The sequence below is a fragment of the Brachypodium distachyon genome, chromosome 2 (assembly GCF_000005505.3).
Source record: "Brachypodium distachyon strain Bd21 chromosome 2, Brachypodium_distachyon_v3.0, whole genome shotgun sequence".
Classification (NCBI taxonomy): domain Eukaryota; kingdom Viridiplantae; phylum Streptophyta; class Magnoliopsida; order Poales; family Poaceae; genus Brachypodium; species Brachypodium distachyon.
Genome location: NC_016132.3, coordinates 35,705,709 through 35,732,420, shown reverse-complemented (window position 1 = coordinate 35,732,420; position 26,712 = coordinate 35,705,709). Strand labels below are relative to the sequence as shown.

Below are 26,712 nucleotides of genomic sequence, written 5' to 3'. Positions count from 1 at the left end.
GGGGTCAACACTGGCCGGTCTTGGCTAACAAACCAGCCACTGGTGACCCCCCCATCAGTGCCGGGCTGAAAAACCAGCCAATTTTGAGAGTCACCAGTGGTTGTTACCATGGACGGCCACTGTTGGGGGTTCGCTAGTGGCCATGGACGCGCACAGCCACTGGTGCTAGACCACCTGTGGCGGTGATTCTCTTGTCACCATCTCTATCGCCACTGGTGCTAGAGCACAAGTGGATGTGGCTTCCCACGGCCACTGGTGGAGCACCAGTGGCTGTGATATTTTTGCCTCGCTCGAACAGCCACTGGAGGTCATCCACCAGTACCACATTCTGGCATAGTGCTTGTCCTCCACACATGGAGGGGAGGGAGCGCATGGGAGGAGAGAGATGGCGAACCAGCAACAAAGACGCATTTGGGAGTGAATGTACATATCCGAGCAGGCACGAGGCACCCCACGTCGGCCCTGCAAGTGGGGCTCACTAGCTACAACAAAGGAGATTGACTGAAAAATCTTAAATGGGGTAACTTGTGGAACAACTTTCTTAAATGGGGTAAAAAAAATGGAATTCCCACTAAATGGGGTAAAAAAATGGAATTCCCACTAAATGGAGTAACGGCTGTCAAGAAAATAAAAAATGGAGGTAAGAAGTGGAATTTACTCTTTTTTACGGAATGATAAAACCACACGTCAGTTGTAAGAAAAATGTACGTTCAGTATTAAAAAGAGAGGGAAAAAGCCTCGACGTGGACGACCCTTGATGCGTCCGGGGACACAAGACACAACGGACGTCCTTTCCATGCATTTTCCTCCTCACGTCCGTTCTGGTTCATCAGTTCCAGTTCTAGCTTAAGCAAGCCCCAACCTGCAACAGGCGACGCAACCACCTGCTGCCGCGCGCAATACAGTCAATCAAAACCTGGCCTAGTGATTCCAAGTATCGGAGGAGACGGAAGGTGGCGGCGCAGAAGAGATGGAGGAGGCGGTGAGCATGCTGGTGGAGCACCTGGTGCGGCCGGTGCTACCGAGCTCCGCCGTCGTCACTCCCGAGATGGAGCAGGACGTAGCCCGGCAGGTGAGGAACTTCAACGGATCACGCCATATATGCATGGAGTTAATTTTGTTTTCTCATATATGCATCGTGGTGTGCTAGATTGGGGTGTAATTGCTTTGGTCTTGATTGAGATTCACGCTAGCCCACGGTAGAGAACTGAGGAGGAACTGATCACGCCATGCATTTTGTTTTCTCATGCATCGTGGTGTGCTGGATCCCTGGATATATTGGGGTGGAAATCCTTTGGTCTTATTCAAAGGGGAGGAGCTACCATTAAGCTAGGCATTGGAGTGGTGTTCCCGGTAAGATCGTTGGAGGTTTTGGGTAGAGCATGCAAGTGAACTTGTGCAAAGTAGTACTTCCTCCGATCCATAAAAAATGTCGTCCACTTAGTACAAAATGAAAGAGGTGGTGCAGATGGAGGAGGCGTTGAGCATGTTGGTGGAGCACCTGGTGGGGCCGGTACTACCGCCCGCCGCCGACGTCACTCCCGAAATGGAGCAGGCCGTAGCGCAGCAGGTGAGGAACTCATCACGCCATGCCCATGCTCGGGGTTAATTTTGTTTTCTCATGCATCGTGCCGTGTTGGATGCCTGGATTGGGGTGGAATTTCCTTTGGTCTTGATTCAGATTCACGCCCGGTGGAGATTGATACCTGGAAATGCTAGCTTGCGGCTATGAAGCCTCTATATCAGAATTAAATAGACTAATTACCAAAGGATACATCCAGTTGTGTCGAGCGTTGCATGCTGCCAATTACCCATTCCAGGTGCCACTCGAAAATGGCGAGGCTATGCTGAGATACGGACAACAGCCTACTTTGAAGCCATCTATGCAAGACTTCAGGGCCATAAAAAACATGGATAAACACACTTTTCCATCCTCTGTTGCTTTAGTATCTATCTCTACAAAATTGCCCGAAGATCTCTTCTCCACCTCGGCTTGAAGCTATACAAGATCCTAAAGGTGTTTGCGAGACCACCATATAATTCTTTCATTGCCCTCTGTTTTGCCTTCCATGCTAATCTATAACTAAGTTCTATTTTGTACAGCCTCTCCAAGTATACCTGGAGCTCCTTTGCACTAGTGTTCGGTTTAGCACGCAAAGTCGTAGTTATCTTTTCTGCAAGCCAAAGCTGCGGTTTCATGCTCGTTACTCTCTGAGAGGTAGTCATACATGTATGTTCATATGGGATCTCATTGATCCTTACAGTCCTTCCGTCAGGTTGCCGTCTAGCCATAATGTACCACATGCAAGGCTACATGTTGCCATCGAAACCTTTGCACTTCGCACAAAACTGTCAACTGCTTTTCCTTAAGGTTTTGGCATTAAAATTGCGGTTCATTGTATAGGTATTGAATGACATCCTGAACTCATCCATGTTTGTCCAAATCCCGCCTACTCGAAAATCAGGACGAGCAGCATCTTCGTAAGTTGTAGCCTCTAGGAGCAACTTTGTGTCCACGGTCGTAGAATGCCCTCAAGAAGCACAAGGGGATTGTCCATCATTGGGCAATCCACCATCCGAATTCTCATGCGCGTCATCTATTTCATCTGCCGGAATGCTGAAAAGCCTGGCCATTTGGTTGTCAGACATTGGTTCTATAACTAAATCGGTTCGATGTGCCACTCTAACCATGTTCCAATCGACCGGACCACCTATTTCGGCCATTTGAACATTCCCAGCCACCTGCAACCTATTTGTAGATGTCTACATGTGAGCTACCATACTGGAATCGCTGCCGCAAGAAGGTGCCATAGAAGGAAAAATACTTGGTCTTGCTTTGTTGTGGCGGGCGCATCGCTTGCTGCTGCGCAATTTCGTCAAAAAAAGCTCAGCTCCCGCCAGCAGGGAAATGGCTCCAAAATGTTAGGGTTCATATAGCAAAAAAGGGGGGAGGGGTGCAGATCTCAGTTAGACAGGAGAGAAACAAGCCTGGGGTAAGCGTGGTGCTCTCACCCGGTCCGCCGCTGAGAATGGAATCGCATCAGAGACGGGCCGCTGGGCTGCTTATAAGATCAGAGTACCTAAACTAACCATACCGGTAAGGACTGTTAACCCAAGCTCTCTTAAGGGTATCTCACTTGTAAGTGCCTTAAATGCACATAATCCAGTTCCAGCCAAAAATATGGTGTGCATGATCCATTGCATGCGAACACAATTTCCTCGGGCGACTCACCTTCAGATTTGTGGCCAAGGAGCGATTGGCCCGTTTTGTGGGTACCTTAATTTGCCATTGAGATCATTGGACATTTTTGGTAGAATAATTAGTTTTGTTGGGTCTGTGATGCTTGTTCGTGCATCATTTTAGCTTGAAAACATGCTCGTCCCATATGTGTCCTTGGTGGTCTTGATGGTATACTGCTTCTCTTGGCGCGCGTGAGAGTTACACTTATTTGTAGTCTTCGACAAAAAATGTAAAAAAAAATCCTGAGAACTTTTATTTTTTTGCAGAATAGTGGAATATAAGGCTTTTACACTTGTATTGATTCAAGTAGAACTGGATTGTTACTTTAAGAACATGCACCTGTAGACTAGTTGTCTAGTATTGTATGATTTTGTTTTGGACAATAAACCTGCAAATCTAGGATTCCAATGTCTTCGTCTCGGCTCGATCATAAGCAGTGTACATCCTTATTGTTATGGGTTTACAATTTCTTTTCAAATTTCCCACCGTGTAAGATGTTGTTTCCTTTGGTATATATTCATCACACTCGGCGTATCCATGGAATTAATGTTTGTCACATTTTTTGTTTTTGTACAGTTTAATGACGGAATGTTAAATGCACTCTTTTATTTGTTAGTATTTTCCTCTTTTCTTGTTCTGCTTAAATACATTTAAAACAGTGTTCTCTACACACATATAAAAGCAATTTAATTGTATTTGTTTTCTTGTTTGTATTTTCTTCTTTTCCTTGTTCTGCTTAAATACTATTAAATACCAAATGCATTTGAGCGAGTGGCTCAAACGTGCAAAAGGGGAGCAAGTGTGGATGAGGACAGCTGAGTGGACCTGCAGCCGGCGACGCAACCACCGGCCGCCGCAACGCAGACAAACAAAACCTAACCTAGTGATTCCAAGTATCGGAGGAGATGGACATGGAGGGTACTGGAGAGGTGGTGCAGATGGAGGAGGAGGTGAGCATGCTGGTGGGGCCGGTGCTTCCGCCCGCCGCTGACGTCACTCCCGAGAGGGAGTAGGCCGTAGCGCAGCAGGTGAGGAACTCATCACGCGTCATGCCCATGCTTGGGGTTAATTTTGTTTTCTCATGCATATCCTGCTGTGCTGGATGCTTGGATTGGGGTGGAATTCCTTTGGTCTTGATTCAGATTCACACCCGGTGGAGTGAACTACTCTGTTGTTTGGTAACAAAGAAGTACTATACTACAGCTACACAAAGATGGTACACAAACACAAGAAACAACAATCAAAATGGTTGGCTGGACAGAATAACACAAAAAGCTTGTCTCCGCAGCTTGCCTTCGCTGATGTCAAACATTTTTTATTGTGTGCTTCTCTCTCTGTTGCAGAAGATATGTTCACCTTCTTGAGTATGGTCCATGAAAAGAATCCTGTGGAGGATGTGAAGCCCTCTGTTACTGACAGAGCATGGATGCTTGTGAGATTGTTGAAGCACTTGATGCGAGTCAAGATTTTCCAGAAATGTCATTGTGGCCGATAGCAAAAGTTGCCGTGCTTTTTCCTGACCCGACAAGAAAAAAATGTTTGACTGAATATAGCTCTGATACCCAAGGTGTCTGGTCAATCATAGAGAAGGAATTTGATGCATCAGCTGGTAACTCACATAGCAGCAAGCAGTCTTTGGAACATCCATATGTGCTTAAGCAACTAGCATTTACTGAGGTGGAGCGTTGAACAGGTTGGATTTTTATCATCACAACCCCTAATTTTCCATATCCATATCTATCTATTTCAATTTGCCTCTATATATTAGATACTAAACTATCAGTTTGTTAAGTCTCATGCTGAAGTATTTCGATGCAATTGTACAACCTTGGTATCTAAAGAGACATGTATCTATAGTTTGCTCACTTGGATGAGAATAAGGGGAATTAACCATTATAGAATATATCCCATTGAAATTTTTTAGTGTTGACCTTAGTTTCTGTTAATTTATTTGAACTGTAATGAACCTAAAAAGTGGTTTGGGCGTCCTCTTGCTTAGTTGCTTTGCATAGAAAAGCAAGAGGAAGGGCATTGCACAGAACATCCAAAAAGTGCACTTCTCACTTGCTTTTAACTCATTTCACAGCATTCAGTTCGGGGACAAAACATAAGAAAATCCAAATGTAATCACTTGTATTATTCTCTGGCATTGTGGCTCTCATTTGTTTTGGTTGCGTACAAGCTACTAGCCTACTACTTACTAAAATTGTATTTAATTGCATCATTCACAAACTAGCACGTTAAAATAACCTGGGACTCTACAATGATTAATTCACCTTGTACATGTGCTCAAAGAAATCAATTGGTTCCTAGAGAATGCTATTTATATATAGTTCTGTAAATATAGGCATGTAAAAAGTGGGATATACATACATAATACTTGGTTATGCGTGATTGTAATCTGAACTCTATTGTTTCTTAATACACAGCCCACTTTCAAAAAACAAAGCATTTAAAAGTGGGATATACATATATAATACTTGATTGTTATTTTTATTAAGATTTGCACTTTCTGTTTGCTCCCTGTACATTGTTCCTCTCCCATATGGTAAACTTATGGTCTTAAAAGGTATGGAGCGCTCAAAATTGCATCTTCTCGACAAAGATATGACATACACATTGAGTACAGAAAGGACAACTACCAAGTTATTCATTGTGGGGTATGAAAAAACCATGAACAGAGAACTTACAGAAATTCCTCTACAAGAGTTGATATCCAGGTTCGCTTTTACCTATTAGGCAGTTCGATGATTGTAGATTACACCCCTTTTTATTAACCAACTTTATTATCTAGCTTGATGGATCTTTAAACTATGTTGGTACTAGTTGCTTCGCTAAAGCTCTTTCCATTTTCCCCTCTAGCAGTACTGTGTTTCATGTATATATAATGCTCATTGCATAAAATCGTTTTTTTTTCTTGTTGTCCTCTAAAATGCTTAATGGTGTATCATGTAGCTTTTGCCGTTTCTGAATGATTGTAACTCCTGACATTTTTGGGATTTTCCTCTCTTGACAGTATGAGTGGACAGTTATTTGTAAATGATCCATTCCCTAAAACATCATCTGTTGTTGAGCACTATCATATTCTCCCATATAATTAAGAAGAGTTTGCTTCAATTCCTGCAGAGGTAACATAAGATCTGTACTAAGCTATTTATGCATAAAAGTTGCGCCAGAAGTTGTTGGGTTAATGATGGTACAGATAACACTTGACATGTTTCGGGAAAGCCCTTCTGATTCTGCACTACATGAAATAGCTGAAAGCGTGGAACAGCAAGAAGCAAATAGCAAGTACAAGATGCAAAAAGGAACTAAAAAAGTGTCAACACCAAAGCAAAAGAAACAAGCAATAAAATTAGTTGATACCAATAGCAACAACAGATCCAGCACCAACAAGGGCAGGAAGAACAACAAAAGAACATAGGAAGCCAAGACTACAGCGCTGCTGTCAACGTGGAAGGTCGGGATGGTGACAACCCCGTGAGAGAAAATGATGCACTTATTGTTGTTGGTGTGGATACTTCAAAACAAACAACCAAGTCTAGAAACACAAAGGAAGCAGCTGCAGCAAGTGGAGGACAAATCATCCTACAAGCTGGTGAGTCATTTTAACACTATCTAGATACTGATCCATCATTTCCTTTTTTGTGTTGTGATATAATCACGTTCTTTTAGGTGTTCAAGTGGACAAGAAAAACACACAGGGTGGTGATATCACCCCGGATGTCTTCCCTAAAAAGGTAAGCTAAATAAGTACAGCTTGAAAATATTGAAAAATTACAATACTCGGAACACATTAGGACCTTACCACTTCCATAAGTGATAAAAAATAGAATTCAAAGCTGATGACCTGATAATAAAGTTAAGTGTTATGCTTTGATAGTTTTCTCTCGAGCCTAGTCTCATCAACCATATGATCTAGTGGTCATAGCACATTTACTCTGCTTCAAGTTAAAGAACTACTGGTTGTATCAGGCACAAAGTGCTGATCATGTAACGAAGAACATTGTTTTGGAAGGTCAAAATATGGGAGCTTCAGAAAACTCAGGTTGGGACTGTCCTACCCAAGAAAGCTTGTTTTTCATGATTTGTTATTTTGGTCACCGAAAATCCTAATCTGTCTATTTCAAATTTCATTGAAGGAGGCATTATGGAGAACAACAATGATCAGATGTATGATTCAGTACAATCAATTCAGAAAATGCGGGATGATTTTGTATGTTATATGTTATGCCTTCTCTTCTCTTTTCCAAGTCCTTGATAAGCTGATTCGAACTCATCCAATTCTCTCTTTGTTTCAGGTTCACAAGTAACACATACTTGCAGAACGTGGTGCTGATCAGTGTGATATGGACAGTCAGACAATCTTGAGTGCTATTCTGTCTTTTTCGCATTTAAACATGGTTAAAATTAACAATTACATACTCTACAATCACTAAGGTTTTGTGGCAAACATGGTGCATGTTTCTTTGGTGGACACAAATTTAATTATTTTTGTGTTAAACTGTGGCATGCCATGCTTTTCATGGTGGACAAATCGTCCGCCACAGAGTGTGACGAACAAATCGTCTGCCAAAGTTTCACCAAATTTTGCCAAGTTATTTCTATATTAGTTTTCTACATTGAGAGATAACACACAAGGTAAGCTGTTCCCTACGGTTCCTGATTAGTTCCTTCCATTGCGAGATAACACACGTAGTAGTAAGCTGTGCTAACCATGCCGAGGCCAAAAGAATTTTCAAGGTTTCACAACAACCGATAATTTTTTTTTGTTTTGATCTCATATAGCAATTCACCACACATGTTATGGTGCGTTGAAGTGTTAGTCTAATTTAGCGTCAGGGTCTTATTGATAGTTAGCAAAGACATGAACTCTTGTAGGCATTGTTGCAGATCATCTCTAGCCATTACCATCACTTGTCAAGAATTGGATAGATCACCAGCTAGCAATAACCAGAACTGCGATTTGAATGACCATCATCTTCTCTCTCCATGGTTCTTACACATTGTTTCGAGCACTTTTTGACTGGTCATTTTCTTGGTTTTTCAGGAATGTTCGACGCATGTGTAAATCTGAGGGGCTTTGATTTTGACATGAGAATCAGTGGTGATCGTCGTATGACCCCGTAAGAAGCTAGGTGTGGCTGCCAATATGATAATGGAGCTTCAAAAGAAGGCAGAGGAAGAATAGCGGGCTATGGAAAGTTGCCTAATAATGCTCCTTAAATTGTGAATTGGCAGGTGCTGAAAGAAACTGAGTTAGTCTCATCAGTGCAACGTTGAACCAAATTTCCTGAGAAAAATACTTGTATTTTTGCCTTGTCTATCTATTCGACCTTGCAATGTTTCTCCTCATGGGCAATAATTGTTTTGTTACCCTGTCTAGATAGATATCTAGTGTGTTGCTCGGTCGTGAAAGTAGATGGTAACCGGTGGATTAAAGAAGAAAATGTGAAACATATTTATTGAATTTTGAACCAATTGCGAAGTGCAATGTACGCTACAAATTCGAGTGCTACCAAATTGACAAAGACAGTCGCCCATTTGTTACCTATCCTATTTAAAACATAGGCAGAATTCCCTTCGATCATAGAGCAATCCACACTCGAAGCGAAACTATTTCAAAGTTTGACTATATTTTCAGTGAGATGAATGTGTCTGAAACACGTCTCTTTCAGTTGAAGACAAAAGAGAAACTTCTGTGGGCCATGATGGGCAGCACAACGGTTCAAAATTTCCATGGGCCATGATGGGCCGTATTTTCAGTGGATTTTTCTTCCATTGAAATGGAAATTTCAAATGTGTTTCAAACACATTAATCGTACAAAATATGCAGTCAATCCAAAACTGTTTTGCTTCGAATTTGGACTGGTCTTTGATCAAAGGGTATTCTGCATATGTTCCGAAATAGGATATGCTAACTGTTTTGCAATTTGGCAGCACTCGAATTTGCAGCGTAGATTGCAATTCACAATTTGTATCAAAATTCGATAAATGTGGGTAGCATTTTCTCCTAATACACCGGTCAACCATCTACCTTCACGACAGAGCAACACTACTATCTACCAAGATTAGATAACAAGGTGATTATTGCCCATGACAAGGCAACAAGACAATTATAGGGATGGAACTTAGATTGGTTCAATGTTGTGCTGATGAGACTAGCTCAGCTTTTTCTGTGCCGACCAATTCACAATTTAAGAAGTTTAATTAGGCAACTTTCCATATCCTGCTATTCTTCCTCTGCCCTCTTCCGAAGCTCGATTATCATATTGGCAGCCGCGGAGCACCTTGCTTCGTACGGGGTCATACGACGACCGCCGTTGATTCTCATGTCAAAATCCAAGCCCCTAAGATGTACACAAGCGTTGAACATTCCTGAAAAAAACAAGAAAAGGACCGGTCGAAAAGTGCTGGAAACAATGTGTACGAACCATGAAGAGAGAAGATGATGGTCATTCAAATAGCAGTTCTGGTTATTGCTAGCTGGATATCTATTCTTGACAAGTGTTTGTAATGGCTAGAGGTGATCTGCAGCAATGCCTACAAGTGTACATGTCTTTGCTAACCATCGATAAGACCCTGACATTAAATAAGACTAACACCTCAACGCAACACAACATGTGGTGAATTGCAATATGATATCAAAACCGCAAACTTATCTATTGTTCTGACACCTTGAAAACTATCTTGGCCGCAGCATGGTTAGTGCAGCATACCATGTATGTTATCATCTAAAAGCAAGGAACTAACCTGGGGTCGTAGGGATTGAATTCGATAGACAACAATCACAAAGTACATGGCACAGGACCCAATCATATGCTATTCTAATTTTATACCTATATTGCCCAAGGAGCCAATGGTTGTCAATGCAGAAAATCAAAGAGATAAAAGTAAATATTTCCACATACCATCTGCTACGGAAGGTATTACTGAATATCTGGGGAGTATCCAGTTGCTGCCACGACATATCTCATCTAGCTCCTGCGTTGACTAGTGTCAAAGGCACATGCCATTTAAAATTATAATACATCAATTAGCCTGAGGTTCTTACATGGCATTTATTGCGTAGGCGGAGTGCCTCCCTCAATCTCATCCTCTTTGTCAAGGTTTGACCACCATCTCCATAGCAAGATGAATTGGCAACTTCCGCCATATTTGAGCTAGTTTTCTTATATTTGTCTATTATTGATATCACAGATGGTGTCATTTTCCCTTCTGCACAAGGTAAACATGCTGAGTACTAGAAATGTGAACTAATATAGAACAACTTGCCAAAAACTTCTGGTAGACGATTGGTTCGCCACACTCTGTGACAGACGATTTGTCCACCATGAAAGTGTGCATGCCACAATTTGACACAAAAAATATGTAAGTGTGACAATAAAACATGGCCACGATGTTTGCCACAAAACCGTCATGATTGTACAGTTTGTGATTGTATTTTTTAACCATGGTTAAATGTGAGGAAGGGTAGAATACCACTCAGGATTGTTTGAATGTCCATCTCACATTGGGCACTACGTTCTTCAAGTATGTGTTGCTTGCGAAGCTGAAATAAGGAGAGACTTAATCAGTTTATCAAATAGAATAAGAACTAGGAAACAAGCATCATTGTCTTCAAAAAATAAAAGAGTTGACATAACATACAAGATCATTCCGTATTTTCTGAATTGATTGTAGTGAATCATACATCTGGTCATTCTTGTTCTCCGTGATGCCTCCTTCAATGAAATTTGAAATACATAGATTAGGATTTTTGGGGACCAATAACAAATCATGAGAAAACAAGCTGTCTTGGGTAGGATTATCCCAACCTGATTTTTCTGAAACCCCCATGTTTTGACCTTCCAAATTAGCACTGTTCTCCATTACAGGGTCAAAACTTGGAGCCTGGTACAACAAGTATTTCAAGTTGAAGCAGAGAAAATTGTGTTATGATCACTAGACTAGGCTCAAGAGAGTAACCAAACTATTAAAAGTATAACTACTTCTTTTGGCTGATTGCCTGACCATGGAGGGCGAAGCTCCTCTTTATATAGAGAAGATAGTTAGCCCCTACCAATAGGATATAATCATAACCAATAAAATCATCTTAATTAATGGGATCTTTATCGCTTATTTCATAGGATAAGGTCGGCTTTCTCTTTCCTTATCTAACAAAATGAATCACACAATAACTTGGTGAATCATAAAAGACACAACCATTAGCCAAGACTTGTCTAACTTATGGTGGCAATTTTGTCACCATAGGAAGTGCACTCTGTTACACTTGTCCAAACCCTATATTTTGCGGCAATGTGGTAGCCAACCAAAAGTTGCCCCAAGTTATATGTTACTTACAAGTGTGTAGGAAAACTCAAAAGAATAGACTAAAGCGCAACAATCAACATGACAACATTTGTATAGAATGGAAGCATAACATTTATTGTTATTACCAGGTGTGGACATGATCCTAATGTGTTCTAGTATTGTAATTTTCAATATTTTCATGCTGCAATTTAGCTTACCTTTGTTGAGAATACATCTGGGATAATGTCACCACATATAGACTGCTTCTGTCTTTTTTTCTTGTCCATTTGAACACCTAAAATGAACTGATCTATCAAAACACAGAGGAATAATGGATCAGTAAAATCTAGAAACTACTAGAATGACTCACAGGTTTGTATAACTATATTTCCTCCGCTTGTTCCTCCTGCTATTTCTTTTGTATTTCTAGACTTAGTCGCTAGTTTTGAAGTTTCTGCATCAACAACAATGAGTGAATACTTTTGTCTCAATGGGCTCTCATCATCCTGATCCTCCATGTTGACAGAAGTTGTATTCCTAGAGGCTTTATATATTCTTTTGTTGTTTTTCCTGTGCTTGCTGGTGCTGCAGTTGTTGTTGCTATTGGTATCAATTGATTTTATTGCCTGTCTGTTTTGCTTTGGTGTAGACATTTTCGTAGTTCGTTTTTGCATCTTAGACTTGCTATTCGCTTGCTCTTCCACATTTCCATGTTGACATGATTGTTCGTTTAGTGCAGAATCAGAAGGCCACTTCCTGAAACATGTCAAGTGTTATCTTTACCATCATAAACCCAACAAGTTTCGATCCAACTTTTAGTACAAATCTTCGGTTACCTGTGCAGAAGTTGAAGCAAAATCTGCTTATATGGGAGGATGTGAAAGTACTCAATTACAGAAGATGTTCTAGGAAATAGATCATTTACAAATAAAGGACCACTCATACTGTAAAAAGAGGAAAAACCAAAAAATGTCAGGAATTACTATCACTGAGAACTAGCAAAAGCTAACAATGATACAACATTAAGCAAAACAGCTCGTTTTATGCCTAGTTGAAAAAACCGAACCGGACCGACGGTTTCACCGGAAAAAACCAGAACCGGCGCCTCGGCCGGTCAGTTAAGCAGAAAGGACTGGATAGCAAAGTGAACCGGAAGAAATCCAGTCGAACCAGCAGTTTTGCTTCGAACCGATCAAAAACCGGGAGGCCGGTCCGACCGCTGGAACAAATATTATTCCGCGCGTAGGCAAATAAACTGCAGTCTTCAGGTTTCGAACACAGGACCTCAGTGGTCACGCACTGAGATAGCTAGCCATCTCGTAGTCGTCCACGGAAGTTTGTGTGCTAAAACATAGAACTAACCATACTTGACTAGTAAATTTCTTTATTTCATTACCTATATAAATTATATTTCTTAATTTCCAGTTCAGCTCTTGAACCGATGAACCAATGGTTGGACTGGTGAACCAGTGAGCCGAGAGCCTCCGGTTCGGTCACCGGTCCGGTTTTTTAAACTAGGGTTTTATGGGATAATCGGCCAAAAAAAGGTTTTATTTAATAGTCATGAGCAATCATATATACATGGAATAAGGTACCGCCGGAGGGGCAAAAGGAAGAGCTTTAGCTAAGAAACTAGTACCAACATATTATCCACCAAATGTGTTAATCAGCAAACCACAAAGTTAAAGGGTACCACTTTCCATCAAGTTATACTTGGTTAATCAAAAGGGTTGTAATCTTAAATCATAACTACCTAATAGGTAAAAGAAAACCTGCAAATCAACTCTTCTAGAGGCTTTTCCACATGGTTGCTTTTCATGGTTTGTTCGTACTCCATGACGAATAACTTGGTTGTCGTCCTTTTTGTACTCAATGAGTATGTCAAATCTTCATCGAGAAGACGCAAGTTTGAGCATTTCATACCTTTGAATATCATGAGTTTACCGTAAGGAGAAGAAACAATGTATAGGTGAGCAAACAGAAGTGTACATACTATTAAGAAAATCAAGTATATATACATCTCTTCTACTCCGTCCATGGCTATATTTATAGAACCATATATAAATAGAATTATCTAGCAAAAAATTGGCCGCTACTATCACCTCATGTACCAAGGGAATTAAACATTACAGTATCCCGAGTTATTTTTAATGTGCTAGTTTATGAATGATGAAACTAAATCAAATTTCAGTGACAAGTAGCTTGTACCCAACCAAAACAAATGAGAAGCACAATGCCATGACAGATTTCACAACTGATTATATTTTTAGTTGCTCTTTTTTTGTCCCCGAACAAAATGCTTTTAAACAAGTTAAAAGCAAGTGAGAGGTACATTTTTGGGAAGTTCTGTGTCATGCACTTGTTTTCTCTAAAGTAACTAAGCAAGGTACGACCCAAATCCATTTTTGGGTTCATTAGTATTTAGTAGTTCAAATTTAGGGCATTTGCAATGGTAACTTGTTTACATGATTTGCTACAAAATTAACAGAAACTTTGTCTCAAAACAAATTAATGGAAACTTGGATCCACACTATAAAGTCTCGTTGGGATACTACGATGATCAATTCGCCTTATTTCTATCCAAGTGAGTAAACTATAGAGACATGTCTCTATACATACAAGGGTTGTATAGTTACATCAAAATATTCCAGGATGAAAATTAACAAACTGACAGTTAATTGCCAACTCCAGATAAGTAAATATGGATATATAAATAAAGAGCCGTAATGATAAAATCTAACCTGTTCTACGCTCCACCTCTGTAAACGCTAATTGCTGAAGCATATATGGACCATCCAAAGCACCAAAGGTCCCTTTATTCATCGATTCCTGGCCTGCTGACTGGTTGCAACTTTGTGAATTACTAGCTGCTGCATCAAATTCCTTCTCGATAATTGACCAAACACCTTTGGTATCAGAACTGTACTCAATCAAACATTTTTTTCTTGTTGGGTTGAGAAGAAGCACAGCAACTTTCGCTATTGGCCACGATGACATGTCTGGAAAATGTTTACTTGCATCGAGTGCTTCAGCAATCTCACAAGCTTCCATGGCTGCTTTGTCGGTAGCATAGAGCACATCCTCCCCAGAATTATTTTCACACTCATGGACCGCATACAAGAACGTGAGCAAATCTTCTCCAACAGGGAGAGAAGCGCACATAAAAAATTGGTTGGCATCAGCGAAAGCAAGCTGGGGAGACAGCTTTCTGTGGTAGTAATTGTACAGAACAACAGCTGTGTGAATCTGCAAAACCACATACAAGTGTGACGAGTTAGCAGCTAGCCAGCTATATCTTACAAGTCTTTCATGTAGAGGTTTTAAGTGTATTTAACCAGAAATAGAAAAGAGAAATGCTAAAAGCAAAACATGCATCAAACATTTCATTAAACTGTACACAAACAGAAAATGTGAACATTTCATGGATACACCATCGGACACTGTCATGAATAAGGAAAATACTAACATAATAGGATGGTACATTAGAAAAGGAAACTGTAATCCTATACCCAAAAGGAAGCTGTAGAAAATATGTTTCAGCTAAGACATCAAATGTACCAAACATAAATTTAACTATCGAACGCAAACAAAGTTCATAGGTAAATTTGAGAGACGTCAGTAAATTCATACGCAAATTCGTAGGTCTACTTGATCGCTAAATTGGGACTAAAGCATGCCAAAAATAATTTTGCTCAGCTCATGGATCTGTACAGTACTACAGTTACTTGCATTATAAATTTTTCAGAAATTAATTTGAGAAAGTTGGCATCGCCATTATTCCAAGAATTTCAGCAAGTCAACGACTCGAAATAAACCAAGCAGGCAAACAAAAGTTTTCGTTCCTGTTGACACATTAGCCAGAGAATTAGAGAAACTAAGAACATGCGCTTGCAGCTTTTTATAGACCACCAGGCAAAAAAATCTGGACACAGTTTCTTACAGCTTTTTGCTGTTTCATCTATTTGTGTTTGAGACACCTTTTATTCTTTACAGGCAAAAATGTCCTATGACATGTTGACACTTTTTGTCTAGTACATAGAAAAGATAGCATCAGAGACAAAATCCACCCAGAGCAAGCACAACATGCCAATTGATGACGGTACTTACGCAGGAAAAAGATAGCATGTCACAAATGTACCAAACATACATTTAACTATCGAACGCAAACAAAATTCATAGTTAAATTTGAAAGGCGTCAGTAAATTCTACTGGACCGATAAATTGGGACTAAGGCATGCCAAAAAAAAATGTGTTCAGCTCGTGCATTTGTACAGCGCTACAGTTACTACTGAAACTTGCATTATATATGTTTCAGAAATGATTTCACAAAGTTGTCTTCGCATATGAGCAAGTCAACGGCTCTAAAATAAACCAAGCAGGAAAACAAAAGCTGCTATTCCTGTTGACACATTAGCTAGAGAATTAGAGAGACTATGAACACACGCTTGCAGCTAACCTCTTAATTGACTTAATTGACTGTTAGTGCCCCCACCTTGCCTCCGCGCCGTCGACCGCACGCGGGGGGGACGCGGCCCGCCGCCCAGGCGTGCGCCCCCCCTGCGGCCATGCATCGCCGAACGCGAGGCCACGCCGACGCCGCCATCTCTTTCGCATCGCATCGCATCGCCCTCCGTCTACTCTAGACGCGGGTTGTGTCGCCGCCTCCGCCGCCGCAGACAAATGTGTGCGGAGTGCGGACTGGGAGCGCAAGTGCGGAACACACAGCGGCGGCAAGTTGGGCTTGGCCGGTTGGGCCTCCGACATACTATCAATCTAGGCATGGAAAGCCCACGCCGCGGGGTGCGAGGCCGCATCCGGACTTCCGTGGCCATGCGAATGGCCATCACGTGGGCTGAAACGAGTGGCCCAGACACAAGTGTTGAAGTGCACAACCCATTTTGCACACCTTTTTCCTACTTACACTTTATGTTCCACTCAAAAAATAAATTACACTTTAGGTGTGGCAATTCACACCCGTTGAAAATGCACATGTCCACCATGTTTTTTAGGGAGAAACAATCAGTGATCTACTGCCAAATTATTATTAAAATAAATGTTATGTACAAGGAGAAATAAAATTACAAAAATGCTTCAATCCATGTCCACTATGTGCGAAGCCACTAAACTAAAGTGGATAAGGTCCATAAGTACCAAGAAGAAAAAGTGTTTTTTCCACAATAAATAAGACAATGTGTTACTAATACATTTTCAAGATCGTTGTTTATAAGTCCTATAAGAAACAGGAGTTGTTCCTAAGTCGATCAAGATGGCATGCTAATGTGTGGCTACTTAATTTTCACTGGATAAAGAACCAACTTTTGATGATCGTTGACCTAGAAATAAGAATTTTTCAGTTGTCATACAAATAGACAGTGTATCCCTGTATTACCTGATTAAAACCGCTTGTTGGAAGGAAAATGGGAACAATATCGAACACATGACGAAAGGTAATCACAAGACAATAAAGTACAGTATCAGAATCACAAGAACCAAAGACCGTAGCAAATCCCTTTGCTTTAGCTCTTCATACAAACGAAACCGTCCAGAAGCAAGGGGGCTAAGAGCAATTCTAGCAGATACCGTAAACATGCGATCCGAACTAGCGTTTCGTTTTTGGGCTGTTTTTTTTTTGCCATACCAGTTACAAAATCCAGCCCGTTTACCGAAAACGTAATTCGGTAACCCGAATCGGTTCAACTTCTGCCCCTATATGTAGGGCTCGGGAGGGCGAGTTCGGATTCGCCGCCGCCGCTTTATACCCCCCCTCCCCCCCATCTTCGGCGAGTCCGATCTTCGCTGCAATGGTCCTCTATGGTCGCCGCACAAGTTCGCCGCGGGGCCGGGCTAACCCTAGCGGCAGGAGAGGCGCCACCGCGGAGGAAGAGGCGTCGCATCACCGGTCCATCGGCGCCTTGCGGCGCAATGCTCGCAAGTACGAGCTCCACCGCCACCTAAGCGCCGTTTCGGAGCGTTGGTACCAGCAGTACCTAGCAGACGAAGCGGCGCGGGCGGCAGGCTCCTGGGCCGGCCCACGCGGCCGGCGTGCTCGGTAGGAGGAGGCACAGTGCTCCACCTCCGCTTCCCGCTGCCTCGCCTGGTGGCCGTCCCGGAGGCGTCGCAGGCGCCGTACAACAAGGTGGACGCCTACGAGCGGGTTGTCTCTAGTCAGAGCAATCAACAGCGGTGAAGGCGGCCAGGAGGGAGGCAGAGTTTCAAGCCGACCTTGCGGTGGCTATCCTCCGCTCCAACACCGACCAGTAGCCCCGCCGGTGGCGCCAAGCAGTAGTATTAACTATATGTATGTTTGTTTGTTTCCAGTAGAACTCGGATGAATCTATGTGAATCTATATGTATGTTTGTATGAACGCGCGAATGACATTTTCAAAAAGTTCGGATTTGAGATCGGTAACTGATCTGCGCAAACCGTTGTTGTTCTAAAAATTGGGATTCAGTTGAACCGAACTCGGCCAGTTCTGCTAGAGTTGCTCTAATAAGAGCCAAGCCGTCTCTGGTTCCATTTTCACCGTCACCACTCCTCCGTCGCTAGATCGTCGGCTTTTCTCTTCGTCCGCCGGCAAAGTGTGTAAGAAATTATCTGAACCGTAGTGGACAAATGTTCACAAATGTGTGCGGACTGTGGGAGCAACACACGGCCGCGGTTGGGCCATCCGACGCGCCATCACGGGAACACTGGAGCGAGTGGCCCAGACACACGGAAGTGTTGAAGTGCACAACCCATTTTGCACAGGGTTTTTTACAGTACTTAACGAAACGATTTTTTTGCAGGAACTTCGTACACTATATGTGGCCATTCACAGTTTCACACTCTTTGCAAATGCACATGTCCACTATGTTCAAACCCACCAAACTGAAGTGGATAAGGACTAAGAAAAAAAAGTGTTTTTCCCACAATAAATCAGAAAATGTGTTAATCCATTTTCATGATTACTATTTTCAAATCGTTTGAGAAATTCTAGTGTTTCATACAATTTCTTAAATGTTTGACTACTCAATTTTCATTGGATAAAAAAAGAACTGTTGATGATCGTTGACGTACAAATATGAATTTGTCAATTTACTTACAAATAGCAGACCTGATTATTAAAACCGCTTGTTGGAATTAAGGAAAATGAGGACAATATGGAACACATGACGAAGGTAAGAGTAAACGACACAAAGATTTATAGACAATGAAGTAGAGTATCCGAATCACAAGAACCAAAGACAATACAAAATCCCTTTGCAAATAAAAAGTATTCGAGATACACTTAACAACAACTTCTAAAACAAAGAACATGGAAAAAAGAAGTTGAAAGGAAAGAAGGACAACTAGTATGATAAAAACTACAAGAAAATGATGCAGAGTTTAAAAAAAATCAAGCATGTAAAAAGTGATTCAATAAATTACCGAATTGACAGATGACGGCATTGAACTTGTGTGGTCCAAATTCTCAACAAAATGATTTGTGAGGCTAGCATCTGACTTGACATGTGTAACTGACACTTGATCATAAGAAGCCGGCTTATCACCAGAACCTATATCTTCTTTCATCGCAATTTCTTCTAGTTGCTCATTTTCCACTGGGGCTTCAACAGTGTCTTGTCTTCCTTTGGACGCTACACATTGGCTTTCATCGTAGTCAGAATGAACAACTGGAATATTTCGAGTCCATTCTGACGGACTGTAATTCAGATCCACAATAAGATCAAGTCCCTCCTCCGACTTCACGAAGAATTCGAAGGAAGGAGTTGTATGAATTCCTGGCATTTTAACAAATGGAATGTAAGCTTCATACATATACTAGCTAAGTGTCTCGTGCGTTGTTACGGTTTTCACAATGATTGATATTCAAAACATGCTACTTAGATTGGTAATTATTTCTCTTAATTATTGAATAAAATGTTGTCTTTTTTAGATCATCTTTTTTTTAGAGCAACAATCTGGCATTATCGATTCAAGCGACAAGTACAAAAGATCGATACACGAACGAACACAAATAACAAAGATACTTAACAAAATTAAAAGCTTCATTATAGTCCTTCAAAGTAAACTTTTCTTGATCCATCCTTCGCATCTTGATACTTCTCCACGTATTCATTGACAAACTTGCAGAATATCATGCTTGCACAAGCTGAACTAACCTCGAAGGTTTTGAAAAGCCGCATGAGCCGTCCACCTCAAACGGTGAGAACCTAATATCATTGAACGCACCATGGCCGGAGTAATACCCTTTGCGAGACAAGCTGTAAAACTGCTTCTCCGTCGATGAATACACAAGTAAAAAGACCAGCAACCCGAAAAGACGTGTCTTCAGAACCACTGACTCCATGCCATAGGTTGCAACTTCTACACTAGGACGATGAAGGATCCAGGACACCAATCTTCTAGACGACGGCGTCTCCATCGCCAAGACGCCACCGAGAAAGCACATAAAAACCTAACAAAAGAAGGTAGCATAACTTGATGCCAGACGTTGATCCGTGGTTCCTTTCGTCTCTTAAGGCCAGATCGGCCGTGGGAGACGAGGGGAACCGCTGGAGATTGAAGTTTCTTCGAAGCCGACGGCGGCTAGGGTTTCTCTTAGGAACCGTAACAGACCCAAGAACTCAAACCTTTTTTTTTAGCAAATTTTTCATGACTCTGAGGTTCAGCCCAATCCAGCATTTCGTTCTTTTTCTTTCCGATACTAAAAAAGGATTGAAAAGGGTAAAAAAATTCAATTAATTTCATTGTATTTACATTACGGAATACATCGAAATTAAAACTAAAGGATAAACAGAGTAAAATCAACTAAAGTACCATAAAAAATAGAATTTCATCAGCATCTGGATTTTTTGTTTATATATTATTTATTCTATTCTTTTGTATCTAGCAAAATTGGCCGAATGAAATGAAAATTTCATGTTCGATTTTGAATTAGAGACGTTATAAATAATCAACCAACGTCGACTATAACCCCTAGCCTTCCTAGCTAACGATGCGGGTTCGATTCCCGCTACCCGCTCCATTCTGTATATGTATAAAAGGAGTATTCCATTTGTCTAGACCTGTATAAAAGGAGTATTCTATTTGTCTAGACATCGTAGAGGCCCCACATTATTGGTTTATAGAGAATCAAAGTTGATTTACCAACGAGTCACGAAATGCTATGGTTCTTCCATATGATTTCTGGATTTATTCAGACGTAATTCGTTGAGATTGCGCACCCTTATTTATCCGAAAAAATACTATGAAATATTCTAAAGTGCAGTCGGATAGATCCAACCTATTCTTGAAATAGACAACTCGCACACACTCCCTTTCCAAAAAAAATCAAAACACCAACCACTACAGATAGATTTATTAGATTTGTTGCTAAAATATCGGTATTAAGCCCGAAAAAAAAATCAAGAGCAAGGAAAAGTATTTTGTTTCGGTTCGCCCTGCAGTCGCATATGAAATCGACGGAGGGATAAATTTAGCAACACTTTTCCCACAGGATCTCTTGCAAGAAGAAGATAATCTCCCACTACTTGATAAAAGGATCCTATGACTATCAGTAGAAATGATCTTTCCCTCGCGTTCGACTATAACAGAAACCCTCGAATCTAGAGCTGTTTGGCATTCCAATCTAGTTCCAACAATGAACTTCTCGGACCGAGAAAGCGGAACTGCTTGGCGCTGCATATTAGAACTCATTAAATCCCGATTCGCATCATTGTGCTCAATAAAAGGAATGAGAGAGCCTTGTCGTAAGGGCTTGTTACCGATTTTGGGTTAGGCCCATTATTTTGCATGTTGTGGGCCAAACTTTGCTAATGGGCTTGGGTCAGGTCCAATAATTCTGAGTCGTGGATGAGCGGACAAACAGACACCAACTGTAAATTAATAGGTAGTAATAGATACATGATATTTCACTAGCTTCTCGGCAGTTACAATACGGCAGAAAACGTACCATTTGATGCCACGGCATGACTTGGTTCCGAAGAAATTGTACCGTCTAAGTCAGATGTTGAATCATGAATGTTACTTTTAGGAGAAACTGAAGATAAACTCATTCTTTCACCAAACTCCTGCTTCAAGGTATGGAGGTAGAATTATGCGATGTACATCATGCAACAATTTGTATGAAATAATTGAAACCATGGGACAATTATGAACGAAACCTGACACTGAGATGCACATGTCCATGAATTGGAAACTTGACACTACGAGGATGGATCAAAGGGTCAGGTAAAGAGGTGTTCTGCAGGATGTGGTTGCCGGAGACACGTTAGAGATGAGGGTTTGAGCAAAAGTGTTATTCAATCTCCAAAGAAGTGAGGAAGCCGGAGATAGAGGAAGAAATGACATTCGAGATGGAGGATCAAGAGAGGAGGATGGGAAGCAGGGGTTGGCGGCGGCGAGGAGGCAGGGGGAGGCTGGTTGGTGGTTATCATGTTGTTGGTATTTATAGAGAAAAGGGAAGGAAGCATGTTAGGAACACAAGGCGGTCGCATTTTAATTGGTGTTTTCTTTGTGCCACCTCCTCCAACATGAAGATGTGGAGTATTTTTTACTAGAATTAATTTGGATGGTACATGGAGAGGGGGGGTGGAGGGGATTCTGGGATGTAAATATGCTGGCTTTATTTAATAATGGAATGAAATCATGTCCTTGTGGACCACAACTAAAAATAGAACCTTCGAGGTAACTTCCAGAACACATCCGCGCACCTTTTTTTTAGAACATCACATCCGCGCACCTTATCAGATGTTTGGAGGAGCAGGGATTGATGGTGGGCCAGTTGTTGGGTTGCGTTGTTGGGCCTTTCCTGTGCACCTATCTGTTGGAAATATGCCCTAGAGGCAATAATAAATTTGTTATTATCATATTTCATTGTTCTTGATAAATGTTTATTGCCCATGCTATAATTGTATTGATTGGAAACTCAAATACATGTGTGGATAAATAAACAAATACCGTGTCCCTAATACGACTCTACTAGATTAGCTCGTTGATTAAAGATGGTTAAGGTTTCCTAACCATAGACATGTGTTGTCATTTAATAACGAGGTCATATCATTAAGAGAATGATGTGATGGACAGACCCAAACCTAAACATAGCTTTTGATCGTGTCACTTAAGTTTAAGTTGCTTATGTTTTATTATGTCAAGTATTATTTCTTTAGACCATGAGATCATGCCACTCCCTAGTACCGGAAGAATACTTTGTGGGCATCAACCGTCATCTCGTAACTGGGTGATCATAAAGGTGTTTTTCAGGTATCCCAGAAGGTGCTTGTTGGGTTGTATGGATCAAGACTGGGATTTGTCACTCCTTATGACGGAGAGATATCTCTGGGCCCTCTCGGTAATATAACATCCTAATGAGCTTGCAAGCATGCGACTAATGTGTTTAGTTGCGGGGGTATTATATTACGGAACGAGTAAAGAGAACTTGCCGGTAACGAGATTAAACTAGGTATGGCGATACCGACGATCAAATCTCGGGCAAGTAATATATCGCGAGACAAAGAGAATTGGATACTGGATTAATTGAATCCTCGACATAGTGGTTCAACCGATGAGATCTTCGTGGAATATGTGGGAACTATTATGGACATCCAGGTCCCGCTATTGGTTATTGATATTTGATCATGTCCACATGTTCTCGAACCCGTAGGGTCACACACTTAACGTTTCATGTTGCTTGGGTTAGATGAGATAAATGATGATGATATCGAATTATGATTCGGAGTCTTGGATGGGATCCTAGACGCAACGAGGAGCTCCGGAATGTTCCGGAGATAAAGATTTATATATGGAAAGTTGTTTTCAGGGTTCTGGAAAGTTTGGAATATTTCCCGGTTTTGACCGGGAAGCTTCTAGAAGGTTCCGGAGGGATCCGGAGGGTTCCACCTTGAGGCCCACCTATCCCTGGGCTAAATGGGCCTGTGAGGGAGCACCCTGGCCTTAATGGGCCGAGGGCTAGCCCACAGGGCCCATGCGGCCAGGAGGAGAGTCCTGGCCGCGGGAGAGTCCTGGCCGCATGAGAGTCCTGGTCGCCGGAGAGTCCTGGCCACGGGATAGTCCTGGCCGGCCACGCCTCCTCTACCCCTATATAAATAGAAGGGGGGGCAAGGGAGAGAGACACCCCAAGCTTTCAGTTGGATCTCTCTCCCCTGAGCCCTCCTCTCCTCCTCTTCTCACGCGCACGGCGTAGCCCTGCCCGTGAGAATATTCACCATAGTCACCATGCCGTCGTGCTGCCGGGATCTCGTCTACCTCTCCCTCTCGCTTGCTGGATCGAGGAAGGAGGAGACAACGTGAAGCTGAACGTGTGGATACCAAGGAGGTGCTGTCCGTTCGGCACTGAGATTGATCTCATTGAAAGTTCCACTACACCAACAACGATCTCGTGATCGTAACGCTTAGCGGTCTACGAGGGTATGGTGTTCATGATCCCTCTCGTTACATACATCTAGTATATATATTCTTGGGTTTTCTTCCGCACTTCTCGTAGGAAAAATTTTGTTTCCTATGCAACGAACCCAACACTATCTTGTTTTGCCGCTGGGGATCCGAAGGCCTTTGGCAGCTCAGTTTCGACCGTTGGTGGACAAGGTGGCCAACAAGCCGCAAACTTGGACGGCTCCCCTTCTTTCCTCCGACGGTCATCTAACTCTCGTGCATTCGACCCTCTGCGCCATGTCAATCTATACCATGATGTCCCTGGACCTGCCAGTGAAGACCCTCTGCGCCATGTCAATCTATGCCATGATGTCCCTGGACTTGCCAGTGAAGACTATCATGGACATCGAGAAAAGTTGTTGGGGATTTCTTTAGAGAGGAAGAAAGGAGGCGCGTGGAGGCCACTGCTGGTGGCTAGGGAGGCCGTGCGTACACCCCGTGAATATGGCAGTTTGGGCCTGCCCAATTTAAGGCTTTTGAATGTCACGTTGGGGGGCCCGATTGGAGTGGCTGCGGCGGACTGACCCGACCCGGCCTTGGGCCGAATTTCGGCTACAGATTCCGGCTCAGGCCCTCGACATGTGTGATGTTGCGATCTATATCCAGGTTGGGAATGGAAAAGGTGTTTCGTTCTGGTCTGATTCATGGCTGCCTGGCGGATCGTTGGCAGAGCTGGCCCAATTCTATTTGCGGGGATCTCTAATAGAGCGGCCAGAATCACGGTGGCGGAGGCTTTGGATAATTAATCACGGTTGGCTTCAGGCCATTAGTCCCGAGCTCTCTCTTGAGGCCTGCTCGAGCTTCTTGTTGTGACTGATATGGTGGCCGGCATGAACCTTAACGATGAGGTGGATAAATTCCGGTGGAAATGGTGTGCCAGTGGAACATATACCGCCTTGTCGGCATATGCGGTTTTCTTTCATGGTCAAGAGTATATGGTTGCTGCTACGGAGGTATGGCTCTCAAAGGCACAGAGTAAAGGCCAGTTCTTCATGTGGTTAGCCGTGAGAAGGAGATGTTGGATGGCGGATAGACTGGCCAGGCATGGGATCCCACACCCTGCTCATTGCTCGTTGTGTGATAAGCGGAGACTATGATCACTTGCTCATTGGGTGTTTTTTTGCCGGACAGGTGTGGAACACCTTGCTGAGTGACTGGGAAAGACCGGATTGGTTGCCCTTGGTCGAATCCCTCGCGGGCTGGTGGACAAGCCTTGAGGTTCATGGCAAGAAGGAACAAAGGAATCTAAACACCAGCATCACGCTAGTCTGTTGGTGCCTTTGGAAGCACAGAAATTCGGTGGTGTTTGATGCGGTCACTCTAAGTGGTGTCCGAGTACAGCAGTTGATATGCTTGGAGGGTGCGGCGTGGAGGTGTGCGGGGCTTTTTCATAGAGTTAACTTTTCTTTGCCTAGTTTTAGTTCGGTGGTTTCAGACTGGAGTGTATTAGAGTAGTTGCTTTACTTTCATCATAGGACACGTAACCGCGTTGCGGTATTCTTCTTCAATATATGATACACCTACTTGGATGATTCGAGAAAAAAAAAGCTGAAGAGAAACGTAGCAATTGAAAAATCCCTCCGAACCCCACAGTGCTCTATCGAACGTCAGCAAGGTGCCACCACAATGAAAGGCAGATAATGTGCTTCCACAGAGAAGAGTGGTGGTCGTGCCCATGTCTTGTCCAGAGTATTAAGGTTGCCAATTGTCCCGCGCACTCAAACAAAAGTAACTAAGTGGCTCAAAAATTGAAACAATGTCCATGTGAGCGTGTCATTCTAGACTTCAGTTTTTACTAAAGTTAAGGTGTCTCAAATGGTCAGCTTATAATTTTGCAAAAATATTTATTGACAATAAATCCACCTAAGGTTAGATCCAAAGAATCCTTAACTCTATCGACCGTTATTCTCCCATTACAATTTTTCATGCCATTAACTCTCACACATGGCTGTGTGAAGTAATTATCAGTACCAATCGTATGGACGATTGCTCTGAAGGCTCACAACACTTTTTAAGAAGAAATGCCCATTTTTGCATTTACCTTTAGGATTTTATTAAGTGGGAATAACCAGTATCCACAACGGATTTCTAAAGTACAGGCGAAATTGCTCTGCACAAGACATTCCACGTACGATTTCTTATCAGATACTCTAGCTGTGTCGTTAGATTTGTGTCTTATGTTTGATCGAAGGGTGACGGCTCACCGTCTGACACGGACGAGAAATCGTCGGAGGCATATCAGTTTTGAACTACGGAAGCCCTCGGATCCTGTAACTCATAGAGATGCAACAATTTAAATCTTCGCTCCGCGATCCCGATCATCACGGAGCTTATTTTCATGTTGGACAAGGCAGGCGAGGTCAGCTTCAGGCGACTCCTCAAGGTGCAAATAGAGTCTAGGTCAAGTTTCTCTGGAACCTTGATTTGGTGGCAGCGATTGGGATTCCTTTGGCTCGATGATGGTGACACCATTTCTCCCCTTTTTCACATGAAAGCTTCGTATAGGAGACCCAAAAACTTATTCCACTAACTTGCCCAGGAGGCCAGGATGATGCTATTGTGACGGATGGGGCAGAGTCGCAGAGAAAAGGGAGATGATTCAAGACAAATGCTGAAGCTTCTATTTCAAAATAGAGATAGCTACAGCGTCTTGCGGCCCCTTGGTACGCAGCGCAAGAAACATCGCTCCTCTATATGTGCAGATGATGATGCAATCTTCAGAGGACCGGATGTTCAAGCCACTGCT

General features: G+C 42.3%; 1 protein-coding gene and 1 long non-coding RNA gene across 21 annotated transcripts; one reads left to right on the top strand and one right to left on the bottom strand.

Moving 5' to 3' along the window:
- The first annotated feature begins 1,057 nt into the window (after positions 1–1,057).
- Positions 1,058–8,711, top strand: LOC104583229. Of its 15 annotated transcripts, none has more exons than XR_002963020.1 (9): positions 1,058–1,072; positions 1,151–1,570; positions 4,585–4,934; positions 5,811–5,961; positions 6,368–6,839; positions 6,917–6,981; positions 7,217–7,289; positions 7,384–7,457; positions 7,543–8,711. It is a non-coding gene; the product is annotated as an uncharacterized LOC104583229 (long non-coding RNA). The 15 variants fall into 15 exon arrangements; XR_002963018.1 differs by lacking the exons at positions 1,058–1,072; positions 1,151–1,570 and adding exons at positions 3,997–4,269; positions 4,384–4,489 and having other exon boundaries at positions 4,588–4,934; XR_002963017.1 differs by lacking the exons at positions 1,058–1,072; positions 1,151–1,570 and adding exons at positions 3,997–4,269; positions 4,384–4,489.
- A 469-nt stretch (positions 8,712–9,180) lies between these two features.
- LOC104582746 lies at positions 9,181–16,236 on the bottom strand. 6 transcript variants are annotated; one of them, XM_014899319.2, is made up of 12 exons: positions 16,026–16,235; positions 14,275–14,779; positions 13,306–13,420; positions 12,370–12,477; positions 11,904–12,289; positions 11,752–11,828; positions 11,059–11,134; positions 10,892–10,965; positions 10,724–10,793; positions 10,296–10,459; positions 10,153–10,225; positions 9,181–9,619 (listed from the first exon to the last, which is right to left on the bottom strand). In XM_014899319.2, exons 1-12 carry the CDS (start codon positions 16,155–16,157, stop codon positions 9,474–9,476), a joined length of 1,926 nt encoding a protein of 641 aa, XP_014754805.1. In that variant the 5' UTR covers positions 16,158–16,235; the 3' UTR covers positions 9,181–9,473. The 6 variants fall into 6 exon arrangements, with proteins under 6 accessions (XP_014754805.1, XP_014754804.1, XP_010231691.1 ...); XM_014899318.2 differs by having other exon boundaries at positions 13,306–13,456; positions 16,026–16,234; XM_010233389.2 differs by having other exon boundaries at positions 13,306–13,456; positions 15,990–16,233.
- Between the last annotated feature and the right edge of the window lie 10,476 nt (positions 16,237–26,712).

Bases quoted from the DNA above. Each gene is read 5' to 3' on its own strand.
- LOC104582746 (XM_014899318.2), bottom strand. From the start codon at position 16,157: ATGCGATGCGATGCGAAAGAGATGGCGGCGTCGGCGTGGCCTCGCGTT. The intron at 13,457-14,274 runs GTTAGATTTTAT...TGATATTCAAAG, and splicing joins AGAGGTGGAGCGTAGAACAG to GTATGAAATGCTCAAACTTG. The intron at 10,794-10,891 runs GTATGTTATGTC...TCCTTATTTCAG, and splicing joins AGAAAATACGGAATGATCTT to CTTCGCAAGCAACACATACT.